This window comes from Aspergillus alliaceus, assembly GCF_009176365.1.
Source record: "Aspergillus alliaceus strain CBS 536.65 unplaced genomic scaffold BDW43scaffold_64, whole genome shotgun sequence".
NCBI classification, from domain to species: Eukaryota; Fungi; Ascomycota; class Eurotiomycetes; order Eurotiales; family Aspergillaceae; genus Aspergillus; species Aspergillus alliaceus.
In genome coordinates, this window is record NW_022474747.1 from 1 (window position 1) to 21,659 (window position 21,659).

Genomic DNA, 21,659 nt, shown 5'->3' on the forward strand with positions numbered 1-21,659 from the left:
TCATCTATTTATTATTATTATTTTTTTTTTACTTTTGAAGGGAGGGAGAATGGTCCACTTGGACTGGTCTCGAATAGGGGGAGAGAGTTCGAGAAGGAGAGAGAGAGAAACCTCCATTGCAGCGCCTTCAGCCCTGTACTCTGTACTTAGTACTAAGTAAGTATAATGATTCTGGGTGACTCAAGAAGCAAGATGGAGCTTCCGTTTTGCATAAATCATTCCTAAGACACGAAGGTTCTGTCAACCATGGGACGGTCTTCTGCGTCGTCGATCCTTCCCAAAAATTTGCCCTTCTTTGTTTTGTTTTTTCCTGGTTTTCAATTCCTTTTTAAACCGTATTCGGTAGTATTCTTCTTAAGCTACCCTTGTTATAAACTTATGCCTAGTCATCCGAATTTATTTATTATTTAATTTGTTTATTATTAGGTATTGATATAATTGATGCATTTAATTTTCCAATGAATGTGAGGGGAGGAACAGTTGCTTTTGCCACCGGCGCGTTAGTGTCTTGGCTAACCGCCGGTCAATCAAAAAAAAGAACGGGCTCGAACCCTTGTTTTGTCAAGGCAGGTCTTTGCCATTTCATACTGGTGGAACCGCGCAGGGACTGGCCATGTCTTATATTTTCTTTTCATCTTGTTTATTTCTCTTTTCTTTTAAGTAATATTTGTTCTTCTGGATATAATTATCAAGCAGAATAGTACCATGATGGCAACATACGATGATGTCTCTTCTCGCAGTTGATTTCAACTCAAGGTATCATGGTCCCGGTAATAAGGGGTTGTTAGCGGGAGTTCTTAAGCCGTTTTTAATCTGGCATATATTAATCATGGAACACTAATGCTGCCTGGTGCTTAATGGAAGGATGTTTAAAAAAAAAAACAAGAAAATAAAATAGTAGTAGATAACAAATTAATTAATTTTCCAATTAAAGGAAGTAGGGAGAAAAAAAAAAGGAAAAATGAAAAGAAACAGTCGACGTGTGGACTTCGTCATCATTGCTAAGAAACGCCTGTGTGATGGCAAGAAGATCATAGACGGTTTGGGCGCAGACTAAAGACTTTTAGCTGGTGTTGGATTTTGGTCATTCGGAAAGAATCATTCAATCCATTGATTTGTTTTGTGATTCCGAAAACCATTGTAGCTATGTTGTATTCTTGCGATTTCTTGGTTTTCTTCTCGTATTTCTTTTTGAAGAAATAAATAATGCGTGTCATTATAACTCATGATTAAAATAGGAAATTTAGTTTTATTTTATAGGTAGTAGTGATGGGGATGTGAGGAAAAGTACCTTGAAAATAGTAGTCCAATCAGTCGACACACGGATCACCTGCTCCCCGACCAGTCAGGGATGGGCAGACTGACTTTGTTAGCCCAGGAACTTTAGTCCTTTCCATACTATATTTTAATACTACAACTAATCCTCGCTAGTAGTATACCTGACTCCACCGAAGGAACCGGTGGATAATCACCCATTGAACGACCAACTTTTACTAGTTGGTCATGGTGAACCTGGAGAATTAAAAAAAAAAAAGAAAAAGAGAAAAAATACGCTGTACTTTTTTTATTTTATTTTATTCTGGGTCCTTGTCCCGCTCCCCTCCGCCATCCGTTCTTTATCGCATCAACTCCTTCCCCGACTTTATACTACTTCTTCCGAATATACTACTCAACCCTCTTTTCGATTCTTTCCTTTCTCTCCTCTTCCCATTCCCCTTCTCTCTCTTTCCCTTCGGTGGAACATCGCTGGTTTCCGATAATTACTTGCTGCTGGTGGCAATCTAATTGATTAATCTCTCCTACGAGACGATAACATTCATTCTCCCTTCGTGGGTCGTGTTTGGAACCTCCCCCCGTCGCCCTTGCGTATCAACGCCACGAACAACCAGCCTAACTTTGTAACCCCCGCGTTCATTTTGCGCCTCGAGAAGATCAATTTCCGCCTTCTTTCACCATTACCGGGTCTCATCACTCTCCTAAGCTGCAACCTCGGGACCTGTATCGTGGTCCTTACTGCAACCCCTACCCAGTTTTCTTCGAGGAGGCAGGATTCCTTCGGAGTGGATCAGCGCAATCTAGTTCCTGCCCTGCTTCGATTTACGGCCCTTCTATTGTTTCCTTTTTCTCCTAGCCTTCTTCCAAATTCCCCGTGCTCGTGCTCGTCAACTATCATCCATTCCACCCTCGTTTTGATCCTGGATCAGGAACGTGCTCTAGTATCAAGGATTGATGCGATCTATCACGGCGAGTGACTGAGTGTTCGCCATTTGGTTGTCGTTTTCTGCATACGTATCGAGGTACGCCCTGGTTACCCGGTCACCCTTCCCCAGCATTCCCGCCATTCTTTCCCACCCCTCTCCTTCCCTCAGGCATTCCCTAGGTGATGTGCAAGACCCTTCCCAAAACACCCACCTAAACAATTCCCTCAGCCCTCTGAACTGGGCGCCGTGAATGTTGACCGTGAGTGCCACCATCTACAGATATCGGAAGATAAACTCTCATCCCCAGTCCTTGATAGCGCCAATACATCACTAGTGCTCCACGATCTCCTTGTGTCGACGTAATTGACCATCATCCCCTTGAGCAACTAGACCCGATTCTTGTGATTACCGTATTTCGCCACTGAGGATGTTCACTGAGTCTTCTCTTTCATAATCTGCGGTCAGTGACCCTGCGTCCGGCTAGACCAACTGGAAGAGAATCATATCCAGAACTCGAATTCGAACTCGGAAGACATGGAACCAATGAAGCCACACATTGCGCCGCTGAAGATCGAAAAGGGAAACTCCAACTTCCACTCCAATCGCTTCTATTCTACCGAACATAATCAGATGACACCTCCTTTAACACCATCCAACACCAACAACGACAATAACAGCATGGATCAAACGGAAACTCCGCGAGCCGTCTTCCATAACTACCTGCGCGCTTTCTACCCTTTTCACCCACCAGGCGATGTATCACCCGCTACCATCACACTACCATTGGATCAAGGGGACATTATATTAGTGCATTCGGTTCACACCAATGGATGGGCAGATGGCACTTTATTAGATACCGGTGCCCGGGGCTGGCTACCCACTAACTATTGCGAGGCTTATGATCAGTTACCAATGCGTCCGCTCCTGAAAGCGTTGACCGACTTCTGGGACATTATCCAGGGAGGATGCGGTTTCCCTCTGCGCGAATTTTGCAACCAGGACACCGTGAAGGGGCTGATCGCTGGGGTGCGCTTTCTATTAGTAAGTATCGGCCACCGGATTGACCGTGGTAGAGTAGCTGACTTGTTATCAGGAAAAATCCGAGTGTCTCACTCGCGACTCCGTTCTGGTAAAAAGCCACGATGGCCTGCGCAGGAACCGCAAAGCCTTGCTCGCAGATCTTTCTTCCTTAGTCCGGACGACGAAGAAATGCCAGGAAATGCCCAGTAGCAGTAACGGCACAGATGATGAAGTGTACATGATGGACGAGATGCTGCTGAAGGCGTTCCGAATTGTGACTCGCGGTGTTCGATTCCTCGATATATGGAACGAGGAAGTAGGTCTGAGCAGGACCATCGCCGAGCTTGGACAAATAACACATTTTGACATTCCCCCGACTCCCATGTCTGACACATTTTCATCGGAGGCCGATACGGAGCGGGGTGAATCCAGACTGCTGAACCGCAGCCGGTTGGATATGAGTCGCGCATCTAATCGAACGGATACGATAGATGCCCAGCCACATCGCCCCGTGTCCGTGTCCACCAAGCGGATCTCCCACAGAGTGTCTTGCTCAGCGCCTGCTGCGGCATCCCGAAACCCGAACCTAGCTTCGGAAAGGTTGAACGCCACGTACGACGCTTTTCTGGGAGTGCTAGGCTCGTTCATCGGACTTCATCTGCAGTCACGTCCCTCAACAGAGCTGGTCGTTACCACGGAACAGGCGGTGCGGTCTTGTCGAGGTTTGCTGACTGTCGTCGAGGCAGTGTGTGAGCATGATCCGCAGGGAAGCGGGCTTCTAGAGCAAGCCCGGGACACAATGTATGAGCGACTTTCAGAGCTTGTTTATGCGGCTCGGGATGCCTTCCGTCCCGCCCACTCTGCCGATGACGAGCTTATCTTCATGCCGGATGAAGGTAAACGTCTTGTTGACGCTGCTACCGACTGTGTCAGGAGTGCAGGAAACTGCTTGGCGAAAGCTCGGTGGATGTTGGAGCAGAGTGGCGATTTTGAGCTTGAAGCGATACCCCAGGACTCCAGTGCTGCCACTGATGCCCAGAGTACACCGATTCCAAAGCGTACAGGGAGTCTTGCAGGTGATCAGAAAGAAGTATCTTTGCGTCTCCCTCCTCCCCCGCTTGAAATCCCTACCAAGAAGGGTCAACGCGACTCCGCTTCTACTCCGGGCCTCACAGATGCTACCACTCCGTCTTCCTTCTACTCTCGTGTATTGGCTACCCCAACCTCTGACAATGTCGATCATTCTCCAGCTGTGCTCTCCTCTAACGTGGACAAAACGTTTACCTCACCCATCCATGACACCCATGTCGAAGATAGCATGCTGTGCCGTGACAGTCATCCGAAATCTGAAGTCAGCGAGTCCTTCGGCCGGGGAATCACCAGCACTGGAAGTAGCTTCACGTACAACAGCCACCTGCGTGATTCTGAAATGAGTGGGGTATCCCAGACTTCCACCCGAGCCACGTCTCCGGACATTTGCAACAGCTACCAAGCACCATCGCTTCATGGAAGTGCCAGCCACTCGACTTTGGCTGAGGAGAACGAGGAGACGGAAGCCAACATCTTAGAGAAGACGTTCGCGCATGAATTGATCTTCAAAGACGGACAGGTAATGGGTGGCAGCCTTCGTGCTTTGGTGGAGAAGCTCACAGCCCATGGATCGACCCCTGACGCTATGTTCGTCTCCGCCTTCTACCTCACTTTCCGTCTCTTCGCGACTCCGATGGAATTTGCAGAGACCCTTGTTGACCGGTTCAACTACATTGGCGACACGCCTCGCGCTGCGGGTCCCGTTCGCCTTCGCGTCTACAACGTATTCAAGGGCTGGCTCGAGTCTCACTGGCGGCATGACTGTGACAATTTGGCGCTGGACTACATAATGGCCTTTGCTAACACCACATTAATGCACAGCCTGCCGTCTGCCGGCAAGCGCCTGGGAGAGCTTGCGGAGAAGGTTTCTGCGGTCCATGGTCCGGTGGTGCCCCGGTTGGTTTCTTCGATGGGAAAGACAAACACCGCGACTGCGCAATATGTACACCCCGATGCCCCGATGCCACCACCCATCCTTGGAAAGAAGGAGAACAATCTTCTTAGACAATGGAAGAACGGCGAGGGTAGTCTCAGTATTTTGGACTTTGACCCGATGGAACTCGCCCGACAATTTACCATCAAGGAATCCCGCATCTTTTGCTCCATCCTCCCCGAGGAGCTTCTGGCAACAGAGTGGATGAAAAAATCCGCATCCTTGGCTGTGAATGTCCGCGCAATGTCTACTTTGTCCACGGATCTAGCACACCTAGTGGCTGACTCCATCCTCCAGCTGGAGGAGCCTAAAAAGCGGGCAGCTACAATCAAACACTGGGTGAAGATTGCCAACAAGTGCCTGGAACTCGACAACTACGACACACTGATGGCCATCATCTGCTCCCTGAACTCATCGATGATCTCCCGTCTTAAGCGGACCTGGGAAATCGTATCACAAAAGACCAAGGCAACGCTTGAGTACCTTCGCGGCGTTGTTGATGTATCGCGGAACTATGCAGTTCTGAGACAACGACTCCAGAACCGCATTCCTCCCTGCTTGCCTTTTGTCGGTACATACCTGACCGACCTCACCTTCGTGGATCATGGAAACCAGCCCTTGCGCAGCCTCCCTACCGAAGACGGTGAGATGGCAGTGATCAACTTCGACAAGCACATGAAGACAGCTAGGATCATTAGCGAACTCCAGAGGTTTCAGATCCCGTATCGGCTGAGTGAAGTACCGGAATTGCAAGCCTGGATGCAAAACGAGTTGATCCGGGTGCGATCGAACGGTGAGAAGAGTATGCAAACATTCTATCGCCGATCGTTGGTGCTGGAGCCGCGCGACCCGCCCCCAACCGCACGCTCGAATACTCAGCCCGAGTCAAGCGCATCGTCTATCCTGGAGAACGCCAAGGACAAATTTGACTTCCTGTCTTGGACACATCCTTCCAAAGCCAAGTCAGTGGCGACTAACGGTTGAATCGCTTTCGTCGGTGATATGTGGCCACTATTATGATTTACGACAGTTACATTTTTTGATCATGTTTTACGGCGTTCCAATATTTTATCATTATTACCTTATTTTTCGTCCAGTTTACTATGGATATCCCATTTCACTTTCGGGCGGCATTCGTGTTATTCTTCTCTTGTTTCATTACAAAAGCGATGGGTCAGGATACGCTGGATGGAGTCAAGCGGATTCTAAAAGGTTGGATTGGGAAAACAAAGAAAAACAAAACAGCAACCGGTGTTTCACATACAGGTATATCATACACGCCTCACGGCTGGCTGCTTGGATATATAGAATTTGGGAGGGGGAGGGTTGGCCCTCCGTTCTTTTCCTTTCTTTTCACCCTGAACTGGGTTTTGAATACACTGGGTGATCTTGACTTGTCGCGAGGAACTGTGTTATGAAAATTTTTTTTTACTTGGGTTGGACTACGTCGGATATGGATGGGATTGGATAGGATATAGGAACAGGTTTGGACTGGACTGGTTTGGGTGGATAACATGTACTGTACTTTGTATATATCAAATTATGACAATAATCCTAATATTGTCTCTTGACTGACTACCTTCTTTCCATCTCTACCCTCTCTTCATAGAAGTACTCACAAGACCCTGTGAGAGAAGCTAATGACTAACATCTTAGGAAGGAAGTAAGGTGAACACCGGGCAGTGCTCTGTCTGGCAATATTGCAAACGCTTCAGCCTACCGGATAGGACAAACGCTAGTAGTCAGTTATCTGATGACCCATCTGCTAAGTTTGAATATCAACTGCTTGAGGGCGAGTTTCACTGATCATCCAGGCGTCCGTAGCTCATCAAGCCTTGTGGTTTGTTTGTTTGAAAAATGGAGGCTCCCTCTTCTCACTGAAATATCCGTTTGGAACGTTGCATGACTGCTATTTGATATGGGTAAAGTTTAGCGATGCGCAAAATTGTCCCTCCAAGTTCTGAAGGCCTCAGCAAATTCGGAAGGCTCCCCTGCTTCGTTCATATATTCAGCCTCTGGCTCAACCCAAGCCAACCAATTCGTCATGTCGAGTATGGGTGTTATTGATGGCCGTCCATGCGCGCACTGGAATGGAAACACGCATCGCGCTAATTGGCTCACTAAACTCTGGCACTCCTCGATTGTCAATTCGTCATTGAACATGATAGCTGATCGACAGGCCCTTGAGTTCAATAGCTCAACGGTTCCCTGAGGGCAGATATCAAGCTGCTCTATCCAGCGTCTGTCAGTGCTATCTAGCCCCAAAAATGATGTTCGACTTTCAGGCCCCCTCCCGTTCTCCTCGCGTTTCCAGATCTCTCCACGAATTAGATTCGTAACCAAATCTGGCTCGAGCCTACAACGCTCGGCAATGAGCGTGGGGAGTGTATGAACCAAAATGTGCGCGGGTCCGTCTGCTGGTCCCTGCTCAATGGTGTAATCGACACCCCACGACTCAAAGTATTCCGTATACCGTCCAAAAATTGGTGCCTCAGTGGCTGGGATTTCAAAAATGATAGGTTCCAATGAAACTGATCGTACTTGCCTAGAGCTTTCTACTGATGATGTGAAGCATTCATCGTAAAGTCTCTCCACTCGGCATCGCTCATCAGCAGCATGCTGATCGACAAGGATCAGGATGGACCCCGGATCGCTGCTAAGACCATTCACTGCCGTGGACTTCATCTTGGCAAGAATGAACTTGTGGTCAACCTGTGCGATTATCTCTGCTGTTTCGAGATCTTGCTTTCGCAGTTTACCCCGAACATTCGACAACCCCAAATTTTCGAACCCACAAACGCCAGATGAGCAATTGTTGACTCCAGCGTGAAACGTATTCACGCCAGTACCACATCCTGCAATCACATTTAAAGGTTTCTCTGACCGGCTAAAGACAGGGTTTTCCCATGTGTCCACCAGATTCTTTGTCTTTCCCGACCTCGGGCCTGCTGTACTGTCCAACGTCCGCATCGTCTGAAGTGATTTTGTTGATTTAGGCCTTCGAACCGCATCCGTGGGTGATCTAACATCAATTGAATGGCCAGTTTGTGAGTTGGTCAAATAACTCTGTCTGGTATAGGGATCGATCCAAGGGACCATACTGTCCCCTGTTTTCCCTGTAGTCTCAAGCGCTCTAGAATTCTTGTCGCTCAATAATGGCTGAGACTCCTCAAGCATTCTATGCTTGGCTTGCTCTGATCCAATCGACAGACCACCTTGAGCTGAAGGCTGCTTCGCCCCTTGAGTAATCTCTGGATAAGTTGTTCGAATTTCCGCTTTTGTAGAACTTGCATTGAAAGACTCCTGGGAACTTTTAATCCTTGACCACTCCCCAAAGCTTTGACGGACATTTGGTGTAGATTTTTGGAAGTTTGGTAGCTTCAATTGAGAGCTCAACGTTTCCTCGACATTGGAATATTTTTCTGAATGACTCGGAGGTCGATCAAATCTGTTTCCAGCCCCACCGATTGCCTCTTTCCGTGTCGTCTTACGACTCCTTTTCACAGGGCGTGGGCGTAAATCATGCTGCTTCAAGAATTCCTGGATCATTGCGGCAAGTACATCTATGATACGTTGAACAGATTTGTCCGATTCGGGCAATTCATGGTCCTCATTATTAATTATACGGGGCTCGTTAGTGTCTATGCGTATATAGAACATTGGCCACTTGTTGACAGGTTTGGTTGTAGGCTTTGCATTTGGACTGTCGTTACGGTTAGGATGTTCTGCTGGGCCTGTACCAAAGGTCGGCATGGATGGGGTCCTCGTAGTACCAAAATCTGACAAAGAGAACAAGCGGTTTACTTCGGTATATAAAAAACTGACACTGCTTCGGGGAAAGACAGGGTCCATCCCTACAGAGATAAATTGGACTTTCTTTGTAGGACTCGGCACAAGAGATATAGCTGCACGAACTGAGAAGCCAGGTACACTGGCTGACATGGCGTTCCAATTGCCATTGTTTTGAGAAGTAATGAGCCCTGTTTGTGCGAGGATCGATCCTATGCGCTGAAGGTCCAATTTATCGCCGGTTCGGTGAATCTGAGAATGGGAACGGACAGTGAGCTTCCTATCTTTAGCAGCGTCTGTGACTATCAATTTTAACAGGTTTTCGTTTGCCAGCATTAGCGAGACCAAAAGCTGCCGCAGCTCATCCCATTGACGGTCCAATTCGTCGTGCTTTTGCAGTGCCAAGGCTCGATTTTTCACTCGGACAGGCATATTCCCAAATAAATCATTGACCGTAACGCTAGTCCCATGGTTGCTGAGCTTCAACTCCTGTTGGACTGGAGCTGGGGTCAGCCGGGCTACCGGTGTCGAATGATGGAACATGATGGTGTTTGTGCTGGAATGGCGAGCATGGTGCGACGTGATGGTCAGCAGTGAGAGTGAAGATAATGAGGCTAGAAACAATCCCTTTCGACCATATACATCGTTACTAGTGTGGTATTTTGACGTATCTGCCAGAAAATGAGTGAAACTCCGTTTACTTGCCGGAGATTCGACATACGGTGCGCCTTCCCTAATCCCCCACTTGGCTCGAACTCCGTTGGTAGAATTCCATCACCATTATCATCGACCCTACAACCCCCGCGTCGAAAGTCAACAGTCACAGAAACCGTGTTTGCATTTGCGTCCAGCGCATTTTTCACGAGTTCAGCAATTACCCCGTTTAGATGCGTGATGGATGTGGAAGATTTGAGCTTTGCTACCACTTCTGGCGGCAGGGGTGTAATCTTGCGACTATCCAAAGACATAGCCGACAGTGAAGACCGAATGTAGACAGCTTATTGAGAGTGATAGCTTCCACATGGTGTCATCCTGGAGCGTTACGCCAGCGGCATCAACATATTCAGAAGGTTTGACGAGAGTAGAAAGAATGATGTGCTTCCTGCTTATATATGGGATGAGGTACTGAAATGCGCTAAACGTATCGGGTAGGAGAGCTGCGTATCATTTCCGTATTCGTATGTCGGCATTGTTTAATACATCATGTCTCGAATAAGTACGGAGTAGCAATTCTCAATATATGGCAAGGTAGTTTCCTGTCATGTGAACCTGAAATTTATAAGAGTATTTGTTTCACCCTCTTTTTTCGAGAAAAATTCTAGATACAACACTATTCTTCCAGCTTAGAAAATTTATAATATCCCAGGAATACCGAGAGATACAGTCGTAATTATATAATCCAATCGATAATACATTCGATGATAGAAGCCTCTCTACTGGATATGGTGATAGATGCACAGTACAATCTTGTTTTATATTTTGAAAATCTTTCTTGAGCCCTAGGTGCTTTACTGGTGAGATATTGAGGCGTCAGAATACTTATTCCATATGAAAATCGAGGATCTAAACTAAGAATGGGGTTATACATCATGGCGCATTCCGTAACGAATCGATAATGTGGGATGAGTGGGAAAAAAGATCCTTGAATAAAACACGATAGAGATGAGAAGAAAGGTAAAAAGGAAGTCGTCCTGAAGCCCATAAATTGCAACAGACACTGGCAAATTAGGACAACCCACTACTAGTACTATTAGTAGAAGAAAGAGTGCTGGAAGGCAGGTGTTCTCATTTGTTGATTATGATGCTGGTATCACGTGCGGGCCAACGGCGTCTCCTGTTGGACTCCTGAAGCAAAGACAACAATCCAACATCGTTCTTACATCCTTTTTTTCACTCCTTTTTTGGTGTGAGAACAGGTTCAACTCTTATTTAAGCTCCGCTGGTGTGTCATTCCGTTCTATTTCGGGCTTCCTCCAAATCTGCGTCCTTCTCTCGTCCCATTCCTCCCTCCTGCGGCTCTTATCTGATCGACTGTCTTGTCGTATTGGCCAGTACTGCTCGACCGCAGCCACTGTGTTGATCTTGAGCGACTCGGACAATATATTAGCCTAGGTCTCTTATTGTACCTCTCCAGTGGTTTTGTCTTTCTCGGGTCTATACCTCTACAAGGCTAGAATGGCCACAGCTGAGGGCCCCGCAAGGGCGCATGGTGCGTTCTCTCCTACGTGCGGTATCAACGGTGTCTCTGGAGTACATGTCTAACGTAACCGACCCAGATCGCAATGGACGCCGCCGCCCATTTTCTAGCTGGATGAAACGACTCGCCAACCTCAAAAGCTCTGCCGACTCAGGGAGCACTCGTTGGTCTAACAAACGCCATGCTCTACCCAAACACAAACGGAGCCTGAAGAACAATCCCTACCCGCTTTCCGGCGCAGTCGAAATACATGAATACAATAGTGACAACAGCCGGTCCGATCTAAGTGATAGTAATGGACAAAGATCCTGTTCACAGAGCGAGCCCTCCCTAGCATATTCCGGGTGCGACATCCAAGTGCCGGCTACGAGTGCCAAGTCTACCGCTCCGACCATCTCCACCAACGGTGATACAGTAATCTCAGAGGCCGCATATTCCAAAACAGGAACGATGGCAACCGCGGGCGGTGGAATTAGTTCAAACGGGGGTGGTGAAGGGAGCACCTTCTCCTCCCCAGCACCATCGGTACGGTCGCTCACCACTACGTTGACAACCGTGCAGTCGGCGGCGCCTTCCGGTCATCTCTATAACGCACAGAACGCGCATCACGGTATACACCATACGAACTCGATGCATAGCACTACGACACAACAGGTGCAGTTTTCACACCAATTTCCTCCTTCTCCGGCCACTGCAGTGCCGCCCCACCTTGTCCCTCACAGCCACTCCATTACTTACAATACTGCGACCGCAAATAACCTTTTAACCGACAACGCCTCTATTCTGACTCTGGCCTCCTCTTCTAAGAGACGTCGACGTAACTCGTTAGATACCAATGCCTCAATACGCGCCCTCGCCCCATCGAGCGTTTTCGGTGGTAGCCGGGAAAGTCTGCCGTTAAGTGTATTGAGCGGAAACGTTGGAGAGCCGTCGAATACATCCACATTCAATGCAACCGGAGTTCTGAACCGACCGAGTATCGTTGGCCTAGCTAGCGCCGAGCGGATCAGCATCTACTCCGCCTCTGGCGCAACAGCTCTAGGTGGAGGCGGTGAGCGCGGGAGCCTGTATGCGAACAAGCAAAGTCCAGGCGTTGACGGTGCTAGTGTGACGAGTGCAGGCCAGACACACAGTCGGCATGACAGTAACGCGGCGAGCATCTCCGGTATTGGCGGAACATTGACCAATCCTATGTCCACTGGGCGTATCAGCCATCGAGGTTCAGGATGGGGAGAAATCACGGGCGATGAGAGTGACGAGGATAAGCTGAGAGACGAAAAACAAGATGAAGAGCTAGAGACCAAGCCTGAAGCATCGATTGAGGCGAAAAAGGACTAGGTCATGACTGATGGTTGTTCCCGGTTGTGCAATTGGGACGATCTGAGACGATGTTACGCCGATACTCAAGGGACTGAACTTCCATGTATAATTTCCTTTCACATGATGATTAATGCAGAGGGTCAGGTAGAGAACCATTCATGAGGGAGTTGGTCTGGAGTTTGAATCTTTTCTTTTATTTTCTTTTATTTATTTTTTTTTCTTGTTTTTGTTTTATGATAATTCTCCGGATGGTGACAGGGTATTTGGATGGGCTGGTGATGGGTTTGATATCCCCTGCAACTTTGTTTATTTTTATTTTTATTTTTTTTAAGTCCGGTACAATGTTGGCTCCGTAACGCAATGGAGCTACAAATGCAACCTTGGAACAGAAATAAATTAGATGACAATGCCATTGCCTTTAGGTTGTTTAAGGTAAGGAGTATTAGTAAGACCTGAAAATTTTGGCCCCCAATCTGGGGGTAAGCACCCTGCAATATAGTTATACTAGTAATAAGGTACCCGTACCTTATTGCCTTACGAACTGCTACTAGTAGTAGCTCAGGTGTACATCATATAACTTTGAGTATAGGAGATTTCATCCGTACATATGAACCCTTTAAACATACGGCTTTCAAATGAACCAATGCAAGGGAATATCTTAATGTACATTGACTTCGTTCTGATTTGTCTAAAAAGGTGGGTCAGAGAGTACCTCTTTTTTGGGTGGATGTAACCATGGATTATTGAAGCACAGTCCCTTCGGCTCTGATTAGTATTCATATTTCACCTAAATAAACTTTTTGTTTCGTGAACCTAGGCACGAAGAGTTATGTGTCACCTGATTTATCGAATTTCTGTATTCTACAAGAAAAGTTCTTTGAATGTATGTGTACATACATGTCGAATACATATAACATCAATCTAGCAAATTTCACCAAAACTCTTACGATATGCTTCCTTTCCAATAGTTTAAACCACGACAGATAGTTTTCTGCCAAGATCGCCCATGATGGTGGCCCTAGAGCCCAAAAAGTCTGTCGCCGTCATCGGCTCTGGAATGGCTGGGTTGGTGTCGGCGTATCTGATCCAGCAAGACAGAAAATGCAGATATGAGGTGGAGGTCTTTGAAATGGTAACTGGAATACTTGACGCTCCGGTCCCTGCTCGAAGTCCGAATGTACTAAAGAACTTCTGCAGCAGGACCAGTTGTCTCTGGATTCTGCCTCATACACTATTAAGGCAGATGATGACCACACGTATCGTGTTGATGTGCCCATGCGTGCATTTGATGACGGCTTTCATAACAATCTAAAGTGTATGTATGACTATCTCGGGGTCAAATACACTTCGCCAAAATTCATTTATCCGCTATCCTCCATTTCCACCGCAGATGGAAAGAAGATGCCTCCGCACTTCATCCACTCATCTAGCAATCACCAAGTACCGCCAATCCGACCTGAAGGCTGTGGCTACGCGGAATGGATCTTACGGACTTTGTTCTTGGCAGTGTGCTACTTCTGGTTTACGGCTTGCTGCTTCTTGATTGAGCCTAAGCTAGCCACCTCTGAGGAGGATGAATCGCTTCGGCAATACCTGGAACGAATCCGATTACCACGGCACTTCACCAACAACTATTTATTACCGCTCATGTCGAGCGTGACAACCTGCTCGCATAACGAGCTACTTGATTTTCCCGCCATCGATGCTGTGGACTATGCGAGGAGAACATACCGTCAGTCGCACTATACGGTTGTCGGAGGCGTCCAAAATGTCCAGGCCAGGATATCCACGGAACAATCTGTAAGGCTCGGCGCGATCGTTACCCGGGTTGAAAATGTTGGTTCGAGAATCCAAGTCACATGGACCGACTCGAAAAGCACAGAGGTTCACTCCAGGCAGTTCGATCACGTCGTAATGGCGGTCACTCCGAATGTTGTTGGCGCCATCTACGAGCCTTTACGGAAAGCGATGGGCTTAATCCCTGTGAATCAAGGAGAATCAGTCATTCACCGCGACAGATCTAGCGTCCCTGACTGTGGTCAGGCACTGAGGCGATTCTCCGCGACAGCCCGGCAATCTTTTGATCCTACTCAAATACTGCACATATGCTCCAATTCCTCGGCAACGGAGGCGATCCATGAGCACCCTTGCTCAGTTCTAGTGACAAGTTTTCCGATTGCTCCGATAGAGCCAGCTAAGGTTATCCATCGCGCGCGGTTGACCCGCGTTCTACGAACTCCGCAAAGCAGGAGGATAGTCAACCAGATATTCGCCGGGAAGCTCGAAAATACGTATCAAGCAAATGACAAGTTCTGGTCCAACGGGACCGGGAACGTTTGGCTAGCTGGCGCTTGGTGTTGGGACGGCATGGTCCTGCTTGAGGGATGCGTCGTGTCCGCCATGAGAGTTGCAGCAAGCCTAGATGTCGAGATTCCTTGGCTAATAAGCAAATGATTACGCATAGGAAACGTTTCACAGTGACGAAATGATGTATATAAAGACAAGCCCACTAATCAGTGGTTATTGTCGATCATATAATTCTGTCAGTTCTGGAATACTGGCATTCTTGCACCGCCACATAGTTCCCGCATAATACATTTAATATTACATTTGTCTTCACATAGCGCACTCCAACGTACTGGTTTACTGAAAAGCTGGGATACTTGGCGCAACGAACTTTTTACTACTCCGGCATGCGTGCGACCACCACGAACCCCCTCACCACCCCAGTCCTAGCCCACCAATTGAAAGCTTTCGCAGCTCCCTTGAACTTGCCCACAGTCATCCCATATCTCCTCAGTTCGGCATCTTGCTTCCTTATGTAACTTGCTATACCCGTGAAGACGTGCTCTGAGATGTCTCTCATCTCAATCATATCTCGCTCATACCCGGCCTGGACCAACATATCCTCATAGTCCTCCTTCGTAAGGAAATTCGAATAGGGCATCCCTGATATAAGACACATCGATCGTAGAATCAGCTTTTCCCAGAATGATGCCGATTCGGATATAAGAAGGTCAAATGCCATGATCGAAGCCTGCATGTCTCGGCGTGCGTATTTCAGCAACGGGTCTCGAGACGGTTTAAAATGATACATTGCGTCAAGGGCTAACAGCCACCTTTGTGTCTTCCCACTCCCCTTGTCAGTATCAGTGTCCTCACTTGTGGTTCCATCAAGACTAGAGTTGCCTAAGGTAATTTGCTGAAGTTCATTCCCCCATGACGAAGGGTCTGCCGCGTCGGCGGCAAAAATCTTCACATCAGGCGTCCATCCTGGGGGCTTCGTAGAGGATTCCGTAGTATCCTCTAGGAGGCGCTCTTGAGCAAGCTCTGCCTGGGATTGTACAATAGTAATTCCCACGTACGAGTCAAATAAAGGTCGGCTTTCGTGAAAGCTCAACCCTCTTCTCTTTCTAGTCTCGCTGCTATAGACACTACTACTGTTATCAATAGCTGTCTTTACCCCGTTCGAAGAGGGGGCAGTGACGGAGTCAGTACAGCCTCTAGAGAGTCTCCTCGTTAGGTATAAAGACTGGTCACCGCAACCGATGCCAGCATCAATCAGCTTTATGGAATCCTGCTCCTGATGTTGTGATCTAACGGGCGTCCCATCTTCATTGAGAAGCTTTGCTGTGATCAGAACTTGATCTAGGAGTGATTCACAGGCTTTACTGAAAGAGCTTGTATCCTAAGATTTTGTTCTTAATTTTCTTCAACAATCTATCCATAGGCATAGACATATGAATAAATCGGGGGAAGGTTTCCCAATCCACTGTTTTTACGTACCTTCCAATAACCCAAATTCATCCACATGCTTCTGGGAGGCACTTCCATGCTGAGAATGGCATGGTCCAATGCGTATAATTTTTTGTCGTCGACACCAATTACATATTGAATAATGCGTTCAATGAAGCCCAGCACCATAGCCAGGAGAATTTTGACTTGTTTCATAATCTGGAACGGCGCTTAACAATCAGAACTTGTGCTGTACATGGGAATTTTGAGCTGACTACAATTTACCCGAGAACTTACGCTTTATTGAATTCCCCCACTCTCCTGAATTATCCCGTCCTAGGTGTCCGAGTGGGAACAATAATAGCTGCTGGAGCAAGGCTTATGAAAAATGAATGCCAATTGCACCGAGACCCCTTATGTTATCCGGGAAAATTGATGACTTATTATTGTTGTCGATTGTGGTCTTGGCATTTATTGGTCACATGCTGCTGGAGTATATGACGATAATGTACTTACTCGACCTATATTCTTCTAAGTATCAATTCCGTTTAGACTGCATGTATATGAGATCACCGTTTAACTACTGAATTTTTAGCTAGTCAAATTCATCCTACCCAGCTAACCTTGATTTCACGTATATAATCCTACGAGCATGGATGCCACTGTAGTGGTCGGTTCTACGATTCCGTAGTAACATTTTCCATTCTAAATGCATTGGGAACTCACAAGGGAACTTTTGACTGGCCATAGTATAGCTGCCGTAATCAAAATACTCTCTCATTTGTCTTGCTGAAAACGATATAACTTAGGGTAACAGGGTTCATATGTGACGGTAGGGACAACCATACCCCAAGCTCTCGAAATATGGTGAGTATACCAAGGATTTATTCGTTGGGGTCTAAACGCCTTAATGAAACTGTAGCAGAAAGGAATAACGACCGACAACGTATACCCTTACTAGTACTTAGTAGTACTTATCAAAGTAGGTGTTGGTAAGTCCCTATCCGATTGGTCAGTGACCGGATCTATACAATAGGCCAAATAAGAGAACTACTAGTATGCAACCTCTCACCTCAAAGTATCCCGAATATGAATCATACCATCATCTAAATAAAGACTCCTACAGAAAAGACGAAGAATATGAAATGTATAGATTGTAGTGATCTTTTTCTATAGAAGGATTATTCTTGATCCCTCCGTGCCCTGTGCTACTCCTTGAAAACGGCACAGGTAAAGTTGACTAATTGGTAAAAGAACCCTGGATGTCGTTGATACACTTCGGGGTTTATTATGCCCTATTAGTAGCAGGACATGCAACCAAACTTAATCTAGGTTAGACTTGATCTGAGCATCTTCAGCATTGCCAGCAACGGTGAGCAACATCTACAAGTCGAGGCGCAGCATCTATATTACATGATAGATGGGATAGAGAAACTTTCTGGAAAAATATGAGTGAGAATGACGGGTCTAGCAAAGGAACTCGTGGAGGTAGTATGATTCATCTTTGGTACTTGAAACCTAAGTAGATAGTATTCCGTTTATGACATCCCTGGTAACTGTGAAACATACCACGGACTAATGGTGCTCTGTTGTGGAGAAAGTTGGTCTTAATACCAATTGCATGTACACTTACTGAGCTTGGAGGATAGTAAATATCGGTTAGTTGGTTGTACGAGGTGTTTGAGACACAAAATGAAGGTTTCCCGTTGGAGATTGGATACCTAGTATGCCGTTGATGAATCATATGTTGTACTACACTAAGCACCCTATTAGTAGAGACGTGTGTCTATTTGCCAAGCAGGCGCTTGAGGGCCATGAATAGGTCAGCATCTCCGAAAGTTCACCGAGAGTAACTATTGATAATATTACCATTCATTACTTCAGGGTCAACTCTTGCTGGTAGGATCTCGGACGCTATCCGTCATAACTAGTCTGGGACAATCATATATGTTTTCCTCTTCTACTACCATATTCTTTTTACCACGAAAAAAGTTTTATGAGGGATTCTTGGGACGTCTGAAGCGTTCCGATTAAGAGCGAAAAACCCAAGTAGGAAAACTGGAGACATGCAGACAAATTAAAGTACGATGCAACTAAATTAGCATATGATGTGGTCGGGTTGAACTATTTGATTTGTCTTTAGGCTGACACTGAGATTCACTGTAAAGCAAAAGATGGTGAGGTAGACTAATACTCCTCCTACACCAGTCTTGACTAGGTCGTATCGTGAGTGGCCTTGAAGGAATGCATTGTGTAGAACTTTACTACGGATGTAAGCACCGAGGTACAGAGTACTGCGGTCCTCTCCGATCAGCATGATCTGGATTGGTAAGCAACAGTGTATGGTTTCCTTTGTTTCGCGCGAACCGCGCATCGGGGCAAGCCTAAGAAGTGCCCTAGTTCAGTATCATACAGCCTCAGGTCCCAACCCTCCACCAACCAGAATCCCTAGCGAATGCACGAAAGTTTGGCTCTAAATACGAGGTTGGCCATGAAAAGACTGCGTGGACTGACCAGTGATCACTAAACCATGGAGATAATTCTGTCACCTGGGAAAATGAGGAAAAATTTATGAGAAGTACATGCCATCTTGTGATATTGAATTGAGAAATACACATATATATAAAAATCAAAAATATTAAAAAAGAAAAGAAATATTATTAATAATAATAATTAAATAAATGAACATAAAATCAGAAATCCCTGACCTTGGATAGTGATTGCTAGATATAACTTAATTCTCCGCTTGTAAGATAACTTCATGGTTAAGTCAGAGACTCAGTTTCCGGTCTTTGGTTCCGGATTCCGATTTCGGCCATCGGGAAGGAATGACTCGGGGTCGATGTCATGGCCGGTGGCGACCGAGAATCAAGTTGATTAAAAAATTTCTTGGTATATTCCCTGGATGGTAGGGAAGGTTGTCCTACTATATTTACATTGTTTTCGAGAAATCGACAGTTTCAAGAGATTTAAGGTATACAAGAAATAGAAGTCTAACCTGTGGTGGTGACAGTGGTTGTTGAGTACTGTCACTCCCGTAGAGAAAGATAATTACCGATTGATATTACAAAGCACAACATTCCTTAACCCAATTGGTTAACGGTTTCCCTCCCTCTCTACGGGGCTTAATCAGCCTTTTTCCCACCCCCACCCGCGCAAATTCCCATTCCCGGCCATCCTCTCCGGTCCCACAGTCACTCATTCGATTACTTCCCCTCTTCCCTCTCCTTCTCTCTTCTTTCTCCCCGTCATCCTGTCTCGCAATTGCCAATCGACCCCTCCCAATTTACACGCGGTTAAGGCGGTCATCACCCAACGTCCTCCGGGCCATATATTGTTCGAATCGCTTTCCCCTCGATCGATCTCCCCTTCAGCGACAAGCTTCTGCAGCAGACCATAGGAACAGAAAGAAAGGAAACAGAAAAGAAACTTCACAGGGACTTCATCGGAATATCAAAAGCATTAGAAACCTCGGCGATACACCATGGCCGAGTTCAACGGCCGTAGGGCCCCCAACTTTTCCCAATACCTCGAAGACCTGAATGCTATCCCGTCACCGTACGACCAAGCTCTACAGCAACAGCAGCAGGGCTCATACAACCTCGATGCTGAACTCTCCCTCTTTACCAATGCGGAATTCTTCGATTTTGATAACTTTGGGGATCTGAGCCTGCCCGGGTTTGACTCGGCGGAGAACGACGGCTTCAAGAAGGAAAACAAACAAACCACAAGCCAGAACTCAGATATGGAGTTCCTTGATCTCCTAGGCGGTAAGTTGGAATCTCCTTGAAAGATTATATCGTTACTCTTATTTTTGAACACGAGCTGGAAGATCTCTCGGTTGCGTATCCTGCCTTGAACTTTACCCTGCGCACCTCTCCACCTACATTTTGATTGCTATACATATACAGGAACACTACGTTATGTTTCCCTTCCACACAAGCCTGCCTTTTTTACATCTGTCACATTCTCTTCTTTGATGTTGTTTGGGGGACTGTGACTTGATTCGCACAATACATATCCTATTGTCATTGAAAGACATGGATGCATACGCCAAGCCACATGCCATTGGCACGTGTTATCATTGGACCCTGCCTACGTTTAGCCCCTGTTAAGCGACGATCAAAGATTGAAAACTTTGTGCAACTAGCAAGGATCCTGAATTGGCGTGGATAGCGTGTACCCGTTACCCTATGGCGTCATTTCACGTGACTCCCTGCGAGTTGGTCGCATCGGGCGATCGGGTATCACTGTTGAATGGACTGCATTAATGTTCTTTGTTTCGCCCACCCGTTTGGTTACGGATTGTTCTGTGTTGAAAATTGATCATGGTCTCGTTCTAACTCTACTTCCAAGGCTTCGGCAATATGCCTGACTATTCAACTACCGGATTCAACTCCGTCAATGCTCAGTCCCAGCCTACGACTTTGCATAATGCGCAGTTCTCAGCCGTACCGCAGATGCCGAATGGGTCACCGAACGCTAGCCCCAGCCCGAAAGAGTCCACTTCTACTTCGTCGCCATCGCCCGCAGCCCAATCGCAGCTTCCCGCACCTGTACCTGCTCCCTCTATCACATCTTCCGCTCCCGCACCGAAGCGCAAGAATACGCAGAAGTCGGCTCCCATGAGTGTAGAGGAGGCATCGCGGATTGCGGCGGAGGAGGATAAGCGCCGACGCAACACTGCTGCCAGTGCACGATTCCGTGTGAAGAAGAAGATGCGCGAGCAAGCGCTTGAAAAGACCGTGAAGGAGACGACAGATAAGAACACCGCGCTTGAGGCCCGCGTCACCGCACTGGAGCTGGAGAACCAGTGGCTGAAGAACTTGATCACAGAGAAGAACGGACAATCTTCCGGTGAAGGAAAGAAGTCTGAAAACGACATTGCGGATATGTTCAAGAAGTTCCTTGCTTCTCAAAAAGCCGAAGGTCAACGGAGTAGTGCTGAGTCGAGAAACGGCGTGGGTACTGTTTGAGTGGAACCAAAGTAGAATACTGTTTGCTTTATGGCGCTATGTCTTTGCGTTTATGTTCAGGCTATTAATTCTTGTTCATACTTAATTGGATTGTTAGGAGACTTGGGGAGGCGTCTCACGGAACAAGGGTTCATGGAGACACGACTGACGATTGTTCAATGTCCTTTTGATGGTTCAGACTCCACTCCAATGGGGTTATAAAAGATGGCTTGTTTGTTACTTGGTTTCTCGCGTTCTATATCCCAGTCTACAGGTATTTCAGCATGCGAAAATAGATGCACTTTCCGGAGTGTACTGCTGCAAAGCTCTCTAATTCAAAACCTATCACCGTTTACTCTAGATCTCTCCTTACTATCTATCCTCTGTAGCTAGTGTTTCATTTAACACTATCTATAGAT

General features: G+C 46.8%; 7 protein-coding genes across 7 annotated transcripts; 5 read left to right on the plus strand and 2 right to left on the minus strand.

Moving 5' to 3' along the window:
• On the plus strand, positions 1–1,305 carry BDW43DRAFT_291036 (uncharacterized protein). The gene has a single exon (XM_032043565.1). The coding sequence runs from the start codon at positions 459–461 to the stop codon at positions 699–701; it is 243 nt and encodes an 80-aa protein (XP_031895291.1). The 5' UTR covers positions 1–458; the 3' UTR covers positions 702–1,305.
• A 796-nt stretch (positions 1,306–2,101) lies between these two features.
• Positions 2,102–6,377, plus strand: BDW43DRAFT_215357 (guanine nucleotide exchange factor). Its single transcript, XM_032039318.1, has 3 exons — positions 2,102–2,297; positions 2,592–3,242; positions 3,295–6,377. The coding sequence occupies exons 2-3, from the start codon at positions 2,736–2,738 to the stop codon at positions 6,226–6,228; spliced, it is 3,441 nt and encodes a 1,146-aa protein (XP_031895292.1). The 5' UTR covers positions 2,102–2,297; positions 2,592–2,735; the 3' UTR covers positions 6,229–6,377.
• Positions 6,378–6,810: 433 nt separating this feature from the next.
• Positions 6,811–10,309, minus strand: BDW43DRAFT_291042 (putative DNA mismatch repair protein (Mlh3)). The gene is made up of 2 exons (XM_032043566.1): positions 9,755–10,309; positions 6,811–9,704 (listed from the first exon to the last, which is right to left on the minus strand). The coding sequence occupies exons 1-2, from the start codon at positions 9,999–10,001 to the stop codon at positions 7,174–7,176; spliced, it is 2,778 nt and encodes a 925-aa protein (XP_031895293.1). The 5' UTR covers positions 10,002–10,309; the 3' UTR covers positions 6,811–7,173.
• Positions 10,310–10,905: 596 nt separating this feature from the next.
• Positions 10,906–12,941, plus strand: BDW43DRAFT_291045 (uncharacterized protein). Its single transcript, XM_032043567.1, has 2 exons — positions 10,906–11,242; positions 11,310–12,941. The coding sequence occupies exons 1-2, from the start codon at positions 11,209–11,211 to the stop codon at positions 12,566–12,568; spliced, it is 1,293 nt and encodes a 430-aa protein (XP_031895294.1). The 5' UTR covers positions 10,906–11,208; the 3' UTR covers positions 12,569–12,941.
• A 465-nt stretch (positions 12,942–13,406) lies between these two features.
• BDW43DRAFT_215458 (uncharacterized protein) lies at positions 13,407–15,119 on the plus strand. Its single transcript, XM_032039319.1, has 2 exons — positions 13,407–13,682; positions 13,751–15,119. Exons 1-2 carry the CDS (start codon positions 13,557–13,559, stop codon positions 15,002–15,004), a joined length of 1,380 nt encoding a protein of 459 aa, XP_031895295.1. The 5' UTR covers positions 13,407–13,556; the 3' UTR covers positions 15,005–15,119.
• Positions 15,120–15,233: 114 nt separating this feature from the next.
• On the minus strand, positions 15,234–16,501 carry BDW43DRAFT_303827 (uncharacterized protein; the record flags this gene model as incomplete). The annotated part of the gene is made up of 2 exons (XM_032045484.1): positions 15,234–16,238; positions 16,337–16,501. The coding sequence occupies 2 exons, from the start codon at positions 16,499–16,501 to the stop codon at positions 15,234–15,236; spliced, it is 1,170 nt and encodes a 389-aa protein (XP_031895296.1).
• Positions 16,502–19,183: 2,682 nt separating this feature from the next.
• On the plus strand, positions 19,184–21,363 carry BDW43DRAFT_215485 (putative bZIP transcription factor (MetR)). The gene is made up of 2 exons (XM_032039321.1): positions 19,184–20,055; positions 20,642–21,363. The coding sequence occupies exons 1-2, from the start codon at positions 19,770–19,772 to the stop codon at positions 21,259–21,261; spliced, it is 906 nt and encodes a 301-aa protein (XP_031895297.1). The 5' UTR covers positions 19,184–19,769; the 3' UTR covers positions 21,262–21,363.
• Positions 21,364–21,659: the final 296 nt, after the last annotated feature.